General features: G+C 40.4%; 1 protein-coding gene across 3 annotated transcripts in view; it reads right to left on the minus strand.

Annotated features, from left to right (window-relative positions):
* Nucleotides 1–15,182: 15,182 nt before the first annotated feature.
* Nucleotides 15,183–19,768, minus strand: part of UST (uronyl 2-sulfotransferase) — a 381,095-nt gene continuing 376,509 nt past the window's right edge. For 2 of the 3 annotated variants that reach the window (XM_045524560.2, XM_074368197.1), the window contains exon 8: nt 15,183–18,158. In XM_045524560.2, coding sequence (XP_045380516.1) covers nt 17,875–18,158 — 284 coding nt within the window. In that variant the 3' untranslated portion in view covers nt 15,183–17,874. The remainder of the gene's footprint in view (nt 18,159–19,768) is intronic. The other variant, XM_074368198.1, reaches the window with a different exon arrangement.

Here is a 19,768-nt window from a genome sequence, read left to right on the forward strand (position 1 = left end):
AGGGGCTAGGTCCCTGCCCTGATAGAGGGTGTGGCCTAGAGGGTCAGCTAATGGTGAGAGGGGCATTTATTATATAGAGCGGTGAGTGCCAGGGAAGAGTACTTTCTCGAGGGTCAGGTCCAGCTCCCAGAAGGTTTCTCCTAAGCTGAAAGCTGAGCCATGAGCACTGGGGAGGGAGCCAGGCACCTAAGCAAATGTTGCTTTAGTTGGCCCTCTGGAATCATCTGGCTTTGTTTGTGGGCTGTAAGTTTTATCTTTGGTGACTTTAGACTGGTTATCTGACTACAGCAGGAAACGTGGTGCAGATGTGACAGGTAGAGAAACATGATCAGAGCAGAAGCCAGAAGACAATCCCTTAAAACTATAGCGATCCCTGACGTTAATATAGTGAAATAAGCCGAAGTGCAAAGGGTCATCTGAGTGTGTGCGTGTGTGCTCTGTGTGTTGTGTGCTCTCGTATGCCTGTGTTATACTGCTCATTTCTTGTTTCTGTAACTAATGAGTCCAGTTTTCATCCAAACAAATTAACTCACTCTTGTGAATTATAAGCATCACCTGAGACTAGATTTTCCCAAAAGCCCAAAAGAAAATGCTTGATAAAGTGTTTAAGAATTTAGAATCCATTGTTTTCCAAATCAGGACCAGTGATAACTCTGGCTCTGTGGTTTTTCTTTTTCCTCTTGAGGAGAACATTATTTTGATATATTTTTGCCATTTAAATTTTGATAAAAAGACGTCTGTCTAGAAGAAACCATTTACTGTAGTGAATTAAAGCATCAATTGTGATCAAACTTGCCTTGCTTTATTCTTTGTTTTTTTTTTTTTTCACTTCTTGCATCCATTTTCCCACTTAGGAAATATATGGATTCCCAGGACAGGGTGAAATGAGACTTGTAAGGAAGTAGCCTAGCGCTGCATGTTTCACCTTATCTAGCTATGTCTTCCCCCTGATTTGGGTTTATTGAAGTGAAGCAGTAACACAGAATGGTATTTAGGTCTTTCTTTTCCTGGCGTCTTAGTAAGAAAGTGATCACACATTCTTTAGTAGCTGCTCTGGTTGTTAACATCCATGCAATTACATTTCTAGATCATTTGCCTCAATCTTCAAAAGAGAGAAAAGGGACTCTGTTGCTCGGGTTGTCAGAAATTAGTGATTAAAATTCTAAATAAAAACAACTTTGAAAAAGACTCTTCTTTTTGATTTCTGAAACAGTTTACTAAAAATTTATCCTGAAGTTTTAAGAATTGTGTAAACAAACTAGTTAGTTAACTATCTAAAGCCTACCCTAATCCAATGATTTTTTTTTTGTCATTCACCCTGTTTTGTTTTCTTTATATTATTTATCACTATCAAATTTTCTTTATTTGTTTGCTTTATCCAGGAAAGAAATGGAATCCAGAAATAAAAATGGAAATTCATTACCTTTTCCCCTGGAACATTAGCTTCTTGAAATCAGACACTTTATCTTGGTCACTGCTAAGTCTTCAGCTTTAGTCCCGTGCCTGGCAAATAGTAGGGCCTTCATAAGTATATGTTCACACAGTAAGGCCTTCATAAGAATATGTTGAACAAATGAATAAATGAACATTTCCATCTGTAACAACTTTCCCAGGAAAATTATATTTTATTGCTATTATACAATCAAAATTGGATAAATAATTTGGGTGCTGAACAAAAAAAAAAAAAAGGAAGTGTAACAGGCCTGGGGATCAGGAACCCACAGCCCAGTAGCAACATTTACATGTAAAATTTTGGCTGGAGAATTTGGATTGCATTTAACGTCCATTTGTTGGGTGAAGATGTGACTGGTTTTTATGACATGCTAATATGTCCTGGGGGTTGTTATTAAATAGAAGGCTATTTTGTAAAGCATCAATATTAGGTCTGGAAGTATTATCAATTAATAAAGAAAGAAAACAGAAGCAAATAATTAGCTTGATGGAAAATAGGCAATTAAATTTATAGAAATGGAATGAAGTGACATTTTGAAGGCTGTCTTAAAAAATTAATCACTGGCAACTATTTTTCAAGTGGATTTGGCTTACTAAAATCCAGATCACTGCATAGAGTAATTCCTTAACTCAGTAATGGGGAAAGGGCAAGTTTATTCATTATATATTCTGAGTGGAACTGAGAGTTATTTTAGCCCTGTGCTCTTTTTTGATATTGGGTCATTTTCTTTGGAAAGACTCAAGCATTTTACCAGTAGGATTTCAGGATTATTCTTAACATCCCAGTGAGGAGACAGGGAAATTGTACCATTGAAAAAATGAGAAATGAGGCCAGGAGAGACTCTGAAAATCAGGTTGGAGTTATGAGGAGTTGGAAAATAATTTGGGCCCAATAATTCCCAGCTGTCTCCACTGGATTTTCTCAGCTGTTCAGTCTAGTTGCTTTCTGTGTAGTAAAGAATCTATTTGATTAATACCTTTTTCACTCATCAAGGTAAACTCTAAATTCTGCTTCATATGTGCTAAATGGGAATTAAAAAATAAGAAACAGTGTGAGTTTAACCTTGAGAAACTTAAAAGAATTTTATAATTGAGTAATGGATCTTGATATTTCTGAGAAAAATGACTGTGACGAACACCTATCAATAGGGCAAATCAGAGAATGGATGTGAATGACTGGAGGCATTAAATGGAGGTATGGAATGAATTAAATCTCAACTAAAATTGGAGTTGGAACAGGCCTTTGGGGTGAGCTGTCAAACCCTACCATGTACCATTAGTTACTCCAAACAGGAAGAGATGGACACCTGCATCTCCAGTAGGAAGGTGTTGTTTACTTTACCTCCCAGCAGGGAGAAGAAGTGATAGGGAGGTTCTCTCCGCCAGGTGACAGCCCAGCCAATCAGAGACTCAGTAGTCCAACCAATGAGGAACCTCCATACTTTGGATTTCCAGCTTCCTCCAATGGACTCTTTGGTTATATCAGCCCCTTGTAACTCCTCCCCTTTCCCTATAAAAGCAAGTTCCCCTTGCTTGTTCTCTGGAGTTGGGGATGCTCTGCCCTAGTTAACATAGTTCTCCTAGCTCTTCTTGAATAAACTTGCTTTTGCTGGTAAATTAACTGGCTATTATATTTTTGAGGTTGACAGGGGCACTTTAAGCAGCAGCCATGATGACAGGAAGCAGGTGGAGAGCTGGCTCCCCCTGAGAATGTACCACACGTGGCCCCTCGGGCTTGTTTACTCTCAGCCTGGGCTAACACAGAAGGGCAGATGCAGGGCAAGTTTAAATGTGTATGTGGTTCTTGTTGAGAGTGAAAGGGTATCCCAGCGAAATACCACAACTGAGTTGGCAAACAAAGATTAAGATAAAAGTGTGTGCTTAAAACAGAGAACATGATTTCTATGAGGTAGAGAGGAGAGAGCGGGGCTGCACTAAGCGAAAAGGAAAGCTTGCCACCATCGAGTAACTTAACCAGAGCAGAATCAAAGAGGGTTAAATCCATTGAAGTTGTAACAATTCACCACGAAGAGGAGACTTGAATAATAGTTGACTATTTAATTTATATAGACAACCTTAATAATTTGCCTAAAAAATTTGGCTTTTAGTTTTGAATTATCCAAATGCACTTGCCCTGAAGTCACTGCTCCAAGCTCTGTCAGACCCTGGGAGCCCTAATAATTCAGGTAATTTTAGGCAAAAATGGTTCAGCCAGTTCTATCCATGCCTCTGTAATTCACCAAACTCAAGCTCCTCAGATCCCTAATTCTCTCTCATAATCTCATCTCCAAAGCACACTGCTCCCCTCCCCGCACCTGCCAGCCTCCTTCAACTGCTAACCTTCACGGTTTATAAAAGCAAACCATTGTAACATTCACAAGAGTTACTTATTGTGTGAGGATAAGGCCGCTTTGCTGAACCAAGATGCTGGACACCAGCGAGGCTCACCCACAAGCAAAAGGTCTGGCTTGAACATTTGTGATTCAAACTCATGTATTCACATGTTACAGTGTGTCACATGTCATGAACCTATATGTCACTTGAGACTAGTTGCAAATAAAATATTAAATATGCAGCAGCTCTGAGTCTATTGTAATTTATGCAGAAATGCTTTGAAAACTTGAATGCCATAGCTCTTAACCTTTTTCTTGGTCACAGACCGCTTAGAGAATCTAGCAAAAATTCGGACCCCTTCCCAAGAGAAATACACACCAGTAAGCTTGTAAGATTTTGCATATAAATTCAAGACGTTCATGGATCTTCTGACATATTATAGATGCCCTGTCTAAAGGGATTTATAAGTATAAAATGTTATTAAGAGTATTCTTTTTACATGTGAGTGAACAGCATAATGTAGAATCGTGTATTTGACACAACCTCAATGATATGCTACACATAGGAAAGAATATACGTATAGAGAAAAGACTGGAAAGGTATGCACCAGTATGTAAGTATTTGGGTGATGAGATTGTGGTTGATTTTAATTTTCTTCTCTGAATTTTGTTATATTTTCCTAACTTAAAAATGATATTTTCAATAGTTTATTTTCACAAAAGTAGCTGTTTCTTGTGACTAATTATAGAAATACTATACTGTGCTTTCAAAAGCAAATCTAAAAAGAGGACACTCTTTTTGGTGGCTGCTTCATTCACAATATTTAGCAGTCTCTGGGACCATGTGATCTACACCATGAGAACCTTTCTCCTGCACTTCTCATCGGTTTGTGGGTTGGGGGGCCTGACTCAGTTAAACCAGTCAGTGTCTTTTCCCAAGATTTTTATGAACTCTAAGAAGAAGCCAGTTTCTCTGTGGTGACAGAAGCTGTGAGTGAGGTCTGGGAGCTTTGAAGAGGGGAGGAGGACACATTTCCTGCTGACCTGTAATGAGAAGGAGACAGAGAGACACCAGACAGTTCCTGGTTCCAGTTGCCCTGGAGTCCACCTGTACCCTAGTCCTTCCTGCATTTTTGTTTTTCAATTTTTCCTTTGATTTTATACCTTTTACTCTTATAACAGATTTCCTTTTTGTCTGAACTGGTTAGCGCTGGGCTTCTGGCACCTGAAACCAACAAACCCACACAATTAACAAAAGTATATTTATCAGTACTCAGGAATAAAATTTGACCCAAGTTGTGAGAGAAATGAAATCAACAATATTTTTTAACACAGAAAGTGGCTGGCTTGGGGTTTCTGGCTCTGTGCAGGACAGAGGAGGTTCAAAAAGCAGAGACAAACCAGGATGACTAGTTCAGATCCTTAGATCATTCTGTTCATTTAGGAGACAGAACTTGTCTTCTTGGCTCTCTGTAGAAACAGACAATAACAGAATTGTTCAAACCCTGGTTATAACCATAAAAATTACAAGTCTCTTCTCTCATTTATGAATGTGATGCTTGGGATAACAAATTTACAAGTGGATGAAAGATAAATATGTTTTCTAATTCAATGAGCTTAAAAATAACCCCTGCATTAATTTGGCAACCTGAAAATATCTGAGCTCTGCTAAAGAGAAGAATCTTAGCAAGTTGGCAGCGACGCTCTACAAGAGTAGTTGCTTTACGTGAGGCCATGTGCTCTCCATAGACAATTCCATTTCAGCAAATCTTTACCTGTGCTAAAAGTAGTTAAAAATACTGCAGCATGGCTTAATTATTCTAGGAATACCTGACATAGTGAAATTTTAGAACAACTTTCTTAATTAAAATATAACTCATCTGAGCAAAAAGCTCTAACAAATCCAGTCCTATCTGTATTCCTCCTGAAAGTGTGGGAAATTGTATTCTCTATTGGCAAATGTGTGTTTCTGTTAACTTTAGAAATGGCCTGCCCAGGACAATGTGGTAAACAGGCCACGATAGAGCCAATTCCACCCGCGGAGCCTGGTTAGAATGACACAGCCAGTGGGAAAGAGTTTTGAGTTCACATCCAGACTGCCTATAAGATAATGAAACTAATGTATTATTTTTCATATTCTTTTCCATTATAGGTTATTACAGGCTATTGAATACAGATAGTAGGAAATTGTTGTTTATCTACTCTGTATATAGTAGTTTTGTATCTGCTAATCCCAAACACCCAATTTATCCCTTCCCCCTTGAATATTTTTTTATTCAACATCCTGTAACCTACATACTCTAATTCAGATAAAAGCTATGCTCACATTTCTTGGAGGCTGAGAGATATTGTTATCACAGTATTTTAGATCACAACTTTGAGTCACTTCCCTGATGTCTCTGGATGATTCTAGGTTTTGGAATTGATGCTTTATCTATGAAATCAGCACTTTCAGCAGGGCTTCCAAACTGTTAGGATCTCAGTGTTGACTGTATTATAGGTTTTGGTATGAATTACTAGGTTACTTTTCAGAAATGTATCAATTTTATTCCTATCAGTGAGAGTGAGTGCTTCACCATACTCTCTGCTTGTCCTGGACATTAGCTCACTTTTATGTCTTAAAGTTTTAGTTTTACATTTTGTTTGTCACTGAAGTATCAACAGTGGTGTCACATTGCTTCAAGTCAAATTTCTTGGATTATTTATGAGGATGAAATTTTTTTTCATGTTTTTAGCTTTTTGTGAAGCTAAGTTCTGAGAACCAATACATCCTTGGCACATGTTTTGCTCTTTTTACTGATTTATGTAAGCTCTTTCTATAGCAGTTTCAAACTTTCATCTGCCATTTTTGCTGCAAATATCACCCCCACCCAGTTGTTGTTTACTTAAAAAAAAATCTCATTTTTGTTTGTTTATTTTTATTGAAGTACAGTCAATTACAATGTGTCCATCTCTGGTGTACAGCACAATGTCCCAGTCATGCATATACATACACATATTCGTTTTCATATATTTTTCCATTAAAGGTTATTATAAGATATTGAGCATAGTTCCCTGTGCTATACAAAAGAAGCTTTTTTAAACTCTATTTTTATATATAGTGGCTAACATTTGTAAATCTCAATGTTTACTTTTTAATTGTGGCTCTTTTTTTAGCCTCAGAGATACTAATACTTTTGTCTTTGTGATTTCTCCCATGGTGCTCATGTTTAAAGTCCTTCCCCATCCCCAAATCAGATTCCTCTATGATTTGCGTTCACTTGCACAACATACCATAAATCTTGTCAATTCACTGGAGCATGGAGGCATATTCGGGGTGATAAAGTAGAATCATTTTAATCTTGAACAGTATTTTTCATCTATGCTATTTTAAGAAAAGAAAGAGAAGACAAGAAGAGAGGGCATAATAGACGGGCAAATATCTGTCGTCTCTGAGCTCTGAGGACATGAGCTGGATCTGAGTCTCTGGGTAGGAGAGGAAGCCAGCAGCAACTTGCCTCTGCCCTCCTGGTGCTCCTGGTGCTCCTGGGTTTCAGGCGAGTGTTCTGGCCAGAGTCAGGAAAATAGCTAGAGGCTTGGATTTGCTAACAACCACCCCAGTGCAAGTTACAACTAAAACACCAGTCTCTCCTATCTCACCTGACCATCACAGGGATTCAGTGCCTGGAAATCCAGGGGTGAAATGAAGGGGAGTCTCTTAGGGAAGGGAGGGGGAAGTGTGGGGAGGCTGGGAAGCCTGATTCCTGAGCTTTTCCTTCTGCCCCCGCCTCCCATTTCCTCATTCTTACCAACTTCCTCCAAGACTTAGATACTAATATACAAGGATGGGAGAAGGGAGGTTAGATTTCCACCCAACCAAGTTTACGCCTTCATCCAGTCACACTGCCAGTTTTCTCTTTATTTCCTTGAAACTAAAATTTGCCTATAAGTGATAGGTAGAATGTAGTAAAGATCAAACCAGATAAAATATAGGTCTTATTCTGGTAGAATCTCCCTGTGAAAAATGCTTGTGTCTGGAATAAGAGCTTCAAAAAATGCCCCAAATGAGGAGCAGCTGTTTCTGTTATGTTTAATCAAACTCTTAGGCCAAGAGTTCAAATGCTGCACTGCAATCCACCCTCAGGGAGACCCTGAAGTCATGATGTGGTAAGCGTACCTAATGCACGAAGAAAAAAGAAAATTATTTCCTATACACTGGCTATGGAGGCATAATTTAGATAAAAAAGCAACAGACAAGGCATCAGAGGGTTCTAGAATCAGTTCAGCTACTGTGTGACCTCATGTAAGTCAATTTTCCTCTCTGAGTTTCAGTTGCCTCATCCATACAGTTGTCTACCCACAGGGTTAATATAACATATGTGAAAGCATTTGTAAACATGATATGGAGCTACACAAATGTGCAAAACAGTATGTTCAGTTGAAATAAAATTCTCTGACTCCTAAACTATCCAATCAAATGAACTACCCTTTGTATGTTTAATTTATGAATTCTAAAATATTAATTGAATATTTTTTAATTTTAGCATGTATATATTTCATTGTCAAGTAATATACATAAAACCCTCTTTGGGAATGAATATTAAGATTGGCTACTGATCAGGGTTTAGCTTGCTCAATACTAAGTAACATTAATGATTATGGAAATTTTTTTCCTTTTAGTCATTTCATTAAAAAGGAGACTCTAGATTCACAGGTTAATGATTTTCAGCATGAGAATGGTAATGAATGTCTGATTCTTGTTTTTCTTGGGATAAACGTTGGCCAGTCTGTTCAAGTTGTCAGTTCGTTTTGTTGTGTTCTCCACCCAAATTGGTCCGAAGCAGTCTAAGTTGGACAGGTTTCTAATCCATCACCTTTGCTAGAAAAATTAAACAGTTCCCCTATTGATGGTGAATCAGTGCTCTTCTGTCTGTATATGTTTACCCAGAAGTCAAACACTGATTAGTGTAAAAGAAAAAGAATCGCAGGACCTGGAAAGAAAAACTTGTTTTATGGGGAAAAAAAAATCAAAACAAAAAAACCATGTGTATTTTGGGTATAGTAAATTAGAACTGGGCTTTCCAACCTTTTTTCACATCATGGCACATCTAGAAAATGGTTAGATTTGTAAAGCACTCTGGTGTAGACTGGTGGGATTTGGGGCCCAGACCTAGCTGCTTGTGGCCACACTGAGGGCTGAGGGGGCTGATGTAACGTTCATTGGGATAAAGAGGGTATCCTGCCTCTGAGGATAATGAAATAGAGGAAGGGTGAGCAAACACGTTGAAATCAACACAGCCACACATCTCAAACTGGACTCTACTTACTAAGTCAGCTCTTTTACCTCATCATCTCATTTCTGTGACTTACATCTCTACCCAAGCTGGAAGTATTTAAGTTAATGCTATATTTTAGCTCCTTTTGGTGCATTCAACTCAGCAGATATTTACTGAGCACTTTAGTGCAGGACACTATTTTGATTGAAATCAGTCATGGAACCAATTTAAAGTTCTAGGTTCTGTCCTTCTTCTCCAGCCCACCCCCCCCTGCACACACCAGATGACAGAGTTTTTGCATTTCTGCCCCCATTATATAGTCAGAGTCAGAATTCCATTCAGATGGTCCCTGTTTCCTACATGCCACCCACTGGCCAAATCCACCAGAGAGACAGCAGACGAAGAGCCCAGGTGATAGAGTTCACAAGGATCAGCATCTCGGGAGAGAGAGTCTGCGAAGAAGGGCAGTGAATGTGGGGTGGGGGAGAGGTCAAAGTGAGAATAACCAGTTCACCTGCTAATTAACTCAGAAATGGAAAAATTATTACCTCATGTTACTTTCCTTTTCTGAAACACCCAAGAGCTTCTCTTTGCCCTTAGAGTAAAATACAGATTTCTTCCCAAATTCTTGGCAGTCAGTCTCAGTCTTATCTTTTATCTTGCCTTTTTGGATATGCATCCTGGCCCTGACACTTGTTGTGCTCCCGCGAGCTCATTATTTAACTTCAATGGGGCCTTTATTTCCTATTATACAAACAGGGTACAGTACCCTTCTTGCAGATCTGCTGAAAGGGCAGAGTGATCTTTGTGTTTTAGATCTGCCCTGCTAGATTCTACATATTCCACTGTCTCCAGAGGTGTAGTGACAATCCCACATGAAACCTTTTATTCAGGTCTTCACTGATCTCTCTCCTCCTCCACATTTAGCCCCTATGGGTCCCAGTAAGTTTTTGTGGGTTAAAGGAATGTGAATTGAGAGTTATCCGAATCTTCTTCTGGTTCAGGCTGCCTTGATGACAGGGCAATAGGGCATCCTTGACTTCTTCCTATGTCCTTGTTTGTTTCATTGCACTACTTTCTACTTACCTTTATAGCTGCAGGCGTGGGATTGCATGAGGGTTATCGTGATCATCAAGTCATCACATGACTCACCTCTTGATCATCGAATAAGAATTTCAATCATGTTGTAATTATATAGCACACTCAGGAAGGACTATCTGATAAAGAGCAATTTAAAAAATACTATGGTAATTTTCTAAGAGTAACAAAACTCAAGCAGGTTACACAGCCTGGGAGAGATGATAACCTGTTGATCAACTGATGGTGTGTGTGATGTGTTTCAAATACCTTAACCATGACTTCCTTCTGGCCCATACTGCTCGAAAGCACTGACGGAAAATAAGCAGGTATGGGAGGAAGGTTAGGTTTAGAAAGACCTTGGGATTTCTTGAGTAAATTGTTGTGGAGACGGCTCCCCCTAGCGTACTGAACAAAACAGGTACCCCAGTGTGTAAAAGCCGAGCTCAAATTCAAGAGCCAGGTATTCTTGTCTCCAAACACCAACCTTATCTGAACAGCTTGAGATCTCTCTTTGGCCACTCTCTTCCTTCCTAGTGAAAAGCCAACCGCAGATCAGGGGAGAAATGGGTCATGTGTCTTTTACCCGATTTGATCTGAGCATCAGTCGTCATGGAAATACTGAACTGATCTGAGGTATCCAAATCATATTAAAAAGCACAAAATGTTGTACCTGAAAAAGACTTTCTCATGAGGGATGCGAATGAAATTAGGGAGAATAAACAAAATTAAAAGATGGCTCCTTGTTAATTATTTTACTAAATATGTTATTTGCCTTCATCTCCTGTTTGACAAAATGTTAATCAAATATATTCTTCTCAAGCAGGATGTATGGGCCCTTGGAAGACCAAAACACGAACCACAGCAGAGGGAAAGCACTCTTCCAACGCGGGGGAAATGACTTACATTAAAGCAATGCTTTTCAAAGCATCATCTCCAGAACACTAGTTCCACAGGCTATTAATGGGTCTTCATAAGAGTTTCATGGCAAATAGTTTTGAGAAATTTAGGGTTTGACAAAATAAATTGATTTTTTTTTAAACTCCATATTCCTTGAGGCCCTTAGCATGCTCTTAAAATACCACTGTACTGTGTGACGTTAGTCTTTGAACTTCAGTATCTCCCAAATTCACACGATGGTTTTTTTGTTTTTTTGCCATGCTATCTCACACACCTGGTTCATGAATTATCCTTTGGGAACAGGCACTGGACTAGAATTTCATTAACTTTCAATCAAAGATGGAGAACAAATAGGAGAGTGTGCCAAAGGAGGAAAGAAAGCAGTAAATTTGATATAAGCAGCAAACAGGGTGGCTGTAAGGAAGTCTGTGGTTAGTGTCATAACTATCGTATATGAAACATCAGTAATGCAACATATTAAAGTCTCATCTCATGGCGGTCCTATAGTGGGGTCAGAAGGATCGGCCATGCTGAACACACCACCAGCCCACAAAATCATTACCAGATTTCTCCCACAGCATCACAGCAGTGATGCCACTTCTGAGAATGAGAAACACGACTCCAGAAAGTGCAGGACTCCATCCTATCAGGCTTTCAACTTTCACTGAAACTTTTCCTTGTGTACAACCTGTACTAATTCACAAAGATGGTTTAAGCTCCTTATTGGTAACAGGATCACAGACACACAGGCTATTGTAAAGGAGTTAGACGAAGCTTGTATTTAGTATAAGCTGTGAGTTAAAGATAAATCCTATAACTCACATCTAGACAAACTTCCATGTGGGGAAAATTGGAAATCCACAGCGTGGTTTGTATGGATAACAGCACAGGATACAACACTGACTCACATCCAATAGAATGAACCTCTCTTATCAGCTCCGTTCACATTTCAGAAGCGCTGCTTTCCATCAACTCAGGTATGCTGGGCAAAAACACTTGGAGACAGGAGGGACTGGGGGCATCAATGGACCTGGACTTATGTGTAATTCTATTCTCTTTTGCTGGGGACACAGCATCTTGTGGAGAAAACCTTGGTCAGCCCCAGAAGGACTGTGGCTCTTAGTCTCCTAGCACATGGTTGTGGCTGGTGGGACAAGGCTCATCCCAGAAGCAGCTCTTGCTTTTCAGGGGACGTCCTATTTCTTCCTAATGCTTTCCAGCTGGGTTGACATCACACACGGGGAGGTCAAGTGATTTACTCAAATGCCCAGTGAAATAGACCAGCTGGGACTTGAACTAGGGAACTTTTCTGGTTCGCAGCCCTTGCCCTAGTCAGTTGACGCTCTGCTTCCTGGTTTTCACCTCTTCTCCGAGTTGCCCCAGGCAGCCAGCGTGCTGTGTCTGGCGCAGCCCATCCTCCCGGCTGTCCCTGCTCAGAACTGGAATAAGAGGCGTGTTACAGGTCAAGCCTGAATGTTCTGGCAGTGCAGTGGAAGGCAGATTGCTCCATGCCTGCTCAAAGCATACACTGTCTGGCGAAAGCCAGATTGAAGATAGCTACACCCACACGCCAAGATTCCAAAAGGAAAAACTTAGCTCACATTTTTCCTTTGCATGGTGATTTTTCTTCCCTTCCTTTTTTTCCCTCTCTTTCTTTCTTTCTGTCTTTTTTTTTTTTTTTAAGGGAATCCCCATGTTTACAAGTTGAAATCCAAAATGCACAAGTGGTCAGTTCACAATTCTGTGACCCATGAACATCTGTGGGCCTGGGTGTTCCCTGGGAATCTGCAGCACCGGAGCTCCGAGCCAAGCCTGCCCTAGGCAGAAAGGAATTCTCAAGTGAGTGGAGCAGTGAGTGAGTGAGGAGGCCTGCGAATGATCAGGGCCTGGTTATCCTCTAGTTCTGCTTTTCCAGGGGCATGTCTACACTCAACTTCAACTAGTTTTATGAGCTTCATTTGATTTTATTTTTTGAGATGGGTCCATCTGAAATGCCTTACAGTAAGTGGGACGTGAGTCTTCATTTTGCCTTTAAGGAAAACAAAACTCTATAATCTGAAATGGGCAAATGTGGTCCAAGTCTCTTTATCCAGAAACAAGAACCTCTGTGTCCTTGGAGTAGAGAGAAAAATCTAGAATGTTTATTTTGACCCCAGTCTCTGAGGACTTACGCGATTGAAAATCAATAGTGCCTCCCTCTGTGGAAGAGGAGCCGCCAGCCCCAGCCCCTGGGAGAGCCGCAGAGTGCACCTCCCTGCACTGCCTCCAGGGGGCAGGTGGTACTGGGTATGGTGGAGTGTGCCTCATCATTACCATTCCAGACTCTAGGTCAGTAGATAGACTCTGGCTTTATCATCATTTTATAGTTTTAATTTGGTAGAGACTCAAAAGTTAATCAAACCCTCAGTGGAAAACGTGAGCCTGTGATGTATTCGCATCTCCCATCTGGACCTCAGTTTCCTCATCTGTAAAATGAGGGGATGGACCAGACGACTGCTGAGCCCCACTGCAGCTCTAGGGGTCTGTGCCTTTAGGCTTCCTTCACTCCTAGTTGGAGTTTGGTTCATCTGCTCTAACTTTTCTGCTGTAATCTGGGTGTTACGGGCTGAATTATGTCCCCACGAAATTCATGTGCTGATGCCCTAACCTCAGAATGTGATTATACCTGGAGACAGGGCCTTTACAGAGGTGAGCAAATTAAACTGAGGTCTCCAGGGTGGGCCTTAATCCAGTATGACTGGGGTCCTTACAAAAAGGGGAAAAGTGGGCACAGATGTGACCTTACGTGGAAGGAAGACCATGTGGAGACACAGGGAGAAGACAGTCTTGTGCGTGCCAAGGAGAGAGGCTTCAGAAGAAACCAAGCTGCTGACACCTTGCTCGCAGACTTCTAGCCTCCAGAATTGTGAGAAAATAAATTTGCTGTTTAAGCCACTCTGTCGTGGAACTCAGTTACGACAGCTCTAGACAACGAATACACTGGGTTACAGCACAGTGACTTTTCTGGGCTGTGAAAGAAGTCCTATGTGTTTTTCCTAACAGAATTTTCATACTGGTTTCAGCTTAACATAGACTTTCCTTTTGCAGGATATTCAAAATACTTTTTAAAAAGTCAACTTCTTTGTCAGCAGATGGAAGTAAATCATTTTAGTTAAATAAATCCTCTTTATTTTTACTTGAAGGGAGTTTCACAATTTTGACCCACAGAACTATCTTCCTGAATGGCTGTGAATCATCATTTTGCCTTTTAAAGAATCCTGCCATTATGTATAAAATTCATTTAAGGCCAAATAGCTCACTGGATAAGGCCGCAGGTAGCAGCACATTTATAAAGAACTTCAGACCACACAAGCAGCTCCGGAGTGGGCAGAGTCCTGGTTTTGTTTAGTACTTTTGCCTTTAAAGTTCACGCGGAGTCAAACATCCCGTGACTGGGTTACAAGCAAACAAATTAAATGATAAAGAAAGGTAATCACTTATCACTTTGCTGTTTAAGACTCTAGGATTCTTATTTGAAGTGAAACGTGTTACCATCAAAATGAGTTTTTCTTTCACTTAGTACCAAGATTCGGGTTCTTTTCTTCTACAAAACAGTCACATGGAGTTGGACTGGATTTCCAGGATCTAGAAAGCATGGGGATTTCACGCCCCCAACCCCCACTCCATAAGTCCCATCTGATGCAGCAGTGAAATTTCTCAGGAAGAGCATTTCTGGATCAGAACTTGCTCCCTTGGGAGATTAGGATCATCCAGCTTTGGAGGTTCTACATGTCTGAGAAAAAGATCAGAGTACATGCCAAGAGACGTGGGACAGCACAGCCTTACTTTCCCACGTTACTGCAGGCGGCCAGCGTAGATACCCACTATTGTGGTTGAGGATTCTGATGAAGCATCCTGACACCTAACCAACCAGTGCCCATAGCAACAAAGCCAGCAGCTGTTTTGTGTCATCTCATTACAAGAATAAGAGTTTCTAGACTTTTAAAAATACATCTTTCCAAAAATCACATCTTCAGGAAAAAGCTTGGCCAACTAAGAAGCTTGAGGGGGCTGTGAGGAACTGCAGGCACGTTTATTTCCAGCTATCAACAGAATGGAAAAAATTCCCACTTATTTATATACATTTATTTACTTAGGTAATGAATAAGTTAAGGAACACTTCATCTCAAACACAGATTGCTTTTATTTTAGCTAAGCTAATGTTTCAGTTCCATATACATTTTTGAATTTCCATCGATGTCAAACACATTTTTTTCTTTCTTCTTAAAAAAAAATGATTTACAAGCACTTTGACAGCACTCAAGAAAAGTAGGCTGAAGGTTCATAATAATAATTTTCCATTTAAAAAACATCCATCAGACCAAAATAAAATCATTTTAATTAACTCCTTCCTGAGTAACTAAAACCTTGGAATGTGCTGAAAGGTTATAATAAATAAGGCAGTCAAAGATCAACCAGCTTAAAATGTATTTTTTAAATTAAACTATGTAAAATGTACAATATATTTCATGAAGTACAAACCATGTTGGGCTCAGGGCCAAAGAAATGTTGTCATGTGTCCTGAATAAACTGATGAAGTGCCTTGACTTTTAGGATCCAGAGGCTGTTTGTTGGGACACAATCACACTAAGGCCCTGTAAATAAATCAGTCCGCATCTTTCGTTGTGATGTTGTAATGATCACTACTGGCAATAAATGCCTTTGAACACACAGCTAGCAGGGCTCACGGAACTTGCACTAAAAGGATGCTTTTTTTTTTCCCACATGACCAATTGTCCTGATGTTCTGACAACATCAGAGAACACTAAGCCAATTTTTATTTTCAGATGGTGAGATTGCACAGTGTGTAAACTAACAATCACTCTTTATATGTGATTTCATAGAAGTGACTCACAATGCAGAGGGCAGCCGCTCCTGCTCTTATTTTGAATATGACAGTTGTTCTCCACGTTGATTTTTAAAGTAAGTCTAGAGGTAGGGCCCTGGCCTCTCTAAACAGGACAAAGGATACTTCCTCTTCTAAGAACATTCCCCTTACTCACTTCCCTACCCCAGGTCTCTGAGGCAGGAAGGAGGCTCACAAGTGGCCAGATGCTGGACTTTGTGCCTCCACAGTCCCAGCCTTCACTGGACTCCTGGGGGGTGGAGCCTTCTCAATACCCCTCATGATAAAGTAGCTTTAGTGCATACTCGACAGGTTCCAAATGACTTGCTTTATATCTTGGCTACCGTCCAATTTTAGTGAATGAAGGAAAAATCCTAGAGAGATTTGTTGGTTTCTGAAAAGTAGAAAATGTATAGCATGTGTAAAGTCAGAGTCTTATTTACTATTAAGTATTCCCAACTCACACTTTGCTAGCGCCCTCGAAGGGCTGGCTCTAGGAGAAAAAACACAAAGGAGACAAAATTTGTCACAAACATCCTGCCTGCCACCACCACCTGCACCCCTACTTCTCAGCTGGCTGTATACTGTCCACCCAGGAGTATATGTATTTTGTGGGGGGTGGGCTGGGGGCAGGGCTGTCAAAGATGAAAACATTTCAGAATCCAAAGAAACAGGTTTTCTAAGGATTGACCCAAGGCATCATGGAGAGGTGGCAGGTGATGGGAGTGGGATGGGAGATACTGTGGAGCCATGGAACTGCCCAGCTTCTACTCAGGTCACTTAGGGGGCAGACAGCAATTTATAAAGCTGGGCAAGCAGTCTCCTACCCAGAAGCTCTTGCTTCTCTTCCCGATGTCCTAGTCAGGGTTCTCAGGAGTGAGCTGATTCCATAGTAAATGGGACTGTGGTTTCACAGCTTCCTGCACAGAACTCAATACCCCTTTTTACCAAAAACAGGTACCTCTTAAGGGACTAAACGGTGAAAGATATCAGCCACTATGTGACCCAGCTGGCCAGCAGTGTGCCTGACAGATCATACACTGTCTGTGGTCAGGCTTAGAACTTATGCCACAGCAGTCAAATATCAGAGTTAAACTGGTTCCTGGGTTTCCAGTTCAAGCAGTGTGGGTAAGACACGTGTTTCATATTGGGTGCAAAGGGCACCGCCATTTCCCTATGCCACATGACCTCCAGAGTTGCTCTGTCTCACCCATACTCTTCCTTACACAGCCAATAAATTCTTCTCCCTGCTCTGCTGCTTTGAAATCTGTCAGGATGGTGCTTGGAAATGGAGTATCTCAAAGGAGCCTGCCATGCACTTTGACCTTGAAAGGCACTCAAGGCTCTGGACTGGCTAAAGATATGGCACAAGCCGACTTGTTCTTTCAGAGATGAGAAGTATGCTGCTCTTGGTGAAAGTGTCCCCTGAGATGGACCAGAGGCAGGTTTCTGCCCGTGTGGGCAGAAACCACTTTTCCAGGGACATTCGCTTTTCTGATGTCCTCATCTGTCTTACCATCTCCTCTTAGATCCTTCTAGAGTAGATGCCCTGGTCTCTGAAGTGGTTTTGTGTTTCTACTGAAATATACAAGTCTGGATGTTTCCTACCACTGAGGTAATATCTTTACTAGTCATTTTACAAATGATAAGTTATTGGGCCATAGGCTGTATTTCTCCCCCTTCTCTTCTTATACTAGGGGAAGAAAAGCTGTTTAAAGATGAGATGCCTTGTGGTAGAGCCATCTAGTGTACCTGGGAAGGACCCGAGGAGCCAGAAAAACACAGAACAGAATTAAAACAAATAAAACCCGCAAAACCGGGCATCTCCCAATGACCCCAACATGTGGGAATGGTTTTGTTCTTTTTAATGCAGCCGAGCATTAATTTAGTCCCTTAGGATTTTTTTTTCCCTAAACAAAAAAACTTTCTGGAAAAGGGCGATTAAGCCATTGGAGGCAACCCAGCGCTGGTATCACCTCTTATAAATATCTTCCAGCCACTTCTCGTCGTCCTGTTCCTCGTCATCCATCGGCTCCTCGGTTTCCAGTGGAGTCGGAATAAAGAACTGGGGTCTCAGGGCGGGACGGCTGACGCGAGACTTCAGTCCGAACTTGCGCTTCAGCAGGTGGAACTGCTCCTTGACGTAGTGGTAGAACTCGTACTCGTATCTCATTCGCTGGTAGAGAATCTGCACGGCCTCGGGGGAGGGAACAGTCTTCTTCACGGTCACAGTCATGTTTCCAAGTTTCCTATGCTCTGGAAGAGAGGCGGGGTTGCCCGTGAGCCACGGTCTGTAACAGCCACAGCTGCGAGGGGGTGATGGGGAGGTCCCGTATCACCGGCATAATACTGGCAGCTCCTAAGGAAAGAACTTTAACATCCAAGGACTAGAAGGGGAAAATGGCTTCCCAACATCTGGGAAGATTTCACCATATTCCAGGTGTCAATACCAACACCAGTTGACTAAACCTAATCTAGCTAACATCCCTTTCAAGGGATGTTGAACTATGTTTGGACCACAATTCAATTGCTAGCTATAAGTTAGTTATACATTCTTTTGAACAGCAAAATCTACCTGCTTTTCATGTTTTATTTCAGAAGAAAGCACAGAAAAAAAGCTGTCTTACCCCTTTCTGGCCATCTTGGTTTTGTATTTTAAAATACTGACATCTATGACTGAAAGTTTAATTTGACACAAATGCCACTGCATTTCACTATTTCAGCAAGGCATTTGTCAAGAAAAGTAAAGGCAGGACTGTTGAATTCCCTAAATACAACTGTAACTGCTGTAAATACTGAATGATTTTTTTTATTGTGGTAAAATATATAACTAAAATTTGCTTAATTTTATATTAGTGCTTAATAACAGAAAAATGTTATATATATTATATATATTTATATGGCAAAATTTTAACTATTTGGAAGTGTACATTTTGGTGGCATTAATTACATTCACAATATTGTACAATTATCACTGCTATTTCCAAAATTCTTTCATCTCTCCAAACAGAACCTCTGTACCCATTAAACAGTAACTCCCTTATACCCCTCCTCTTCCCACCCTTCCCCAGGTAACCTCTAATCTACTTTCTATGAATTTCCAAGGTACCTCATGTAAGTGGCATCACACTATATTTGCCCTTTTATGTCTGGCTTTTTTCATTTATATAATGTTTTCAAGGTTCATTTACTTTGTGACATGTATCAGTACTTCATTAATTTTTATGGCTAAATAATATTTCCTTGTATGGATGTGCCAAATTTGTTTATCCGCTTATCCATTGAAGGATACCTGGATTTCTTCTACATTTTGGCTATTGTAAATAGTGCTGCTATGACTGTATAAAAGTCTTTAGATCCTTGTTTTCAACTCTTTTGGGGATTCTACCTAGGAATGGAATTGCTGATTCACATGGTAATTCTATGCTTAACTTTTTTAAACTGTTTTCCTTAGTGGCTGAACCACTCTATATTCCTACCAGCAATGTCTGAAGGTCCCAATTTTTACAAATCCTCCTCTACAACTGTTATTTTCCATTTTCAAAAAATTATGGATATCCTAGTAAATGTGAAGTGGTATCTCGTGGTTTATTTTCATTTCACTGAAGGTTAATAATACAGAGCATCTTTTCATGTGTTTGTTGGCCATTTGTATATGCTTTTTTGAGAAATGTGTATGCAAGTCCATTGCCTAATTTTGAATTGGATTGTTTAATTTTTTGTTCTTGAATTGTAAGAGTTCTTTATATATTCTGGATATTATGCATATATATCAGGTATATGGTGTGCATATATTGTCTCCCAGTCTGTAAGTTGTCTTTTTGCTCTGTTGATAGTTTTCTTTGATGCACAAAATTATTTAATTT

Source organism: Camelus bactrianus, chromosome 8 (genome assembly GCF_048773025.1).
Source record: "Camelus bactrianus isolate YW-2024 breed Bactrian camel chromosome 8, ASM4877302v1, whole genome shotgun sequence".
In the NCBI taxonomy this organism is placed as follows: domain Eukaryota; kingdom Metazoa; phylum Chordata; class Mammalia; order Artiodactyla; family Camelidae; genus Camelus; species Camelus bactrianus.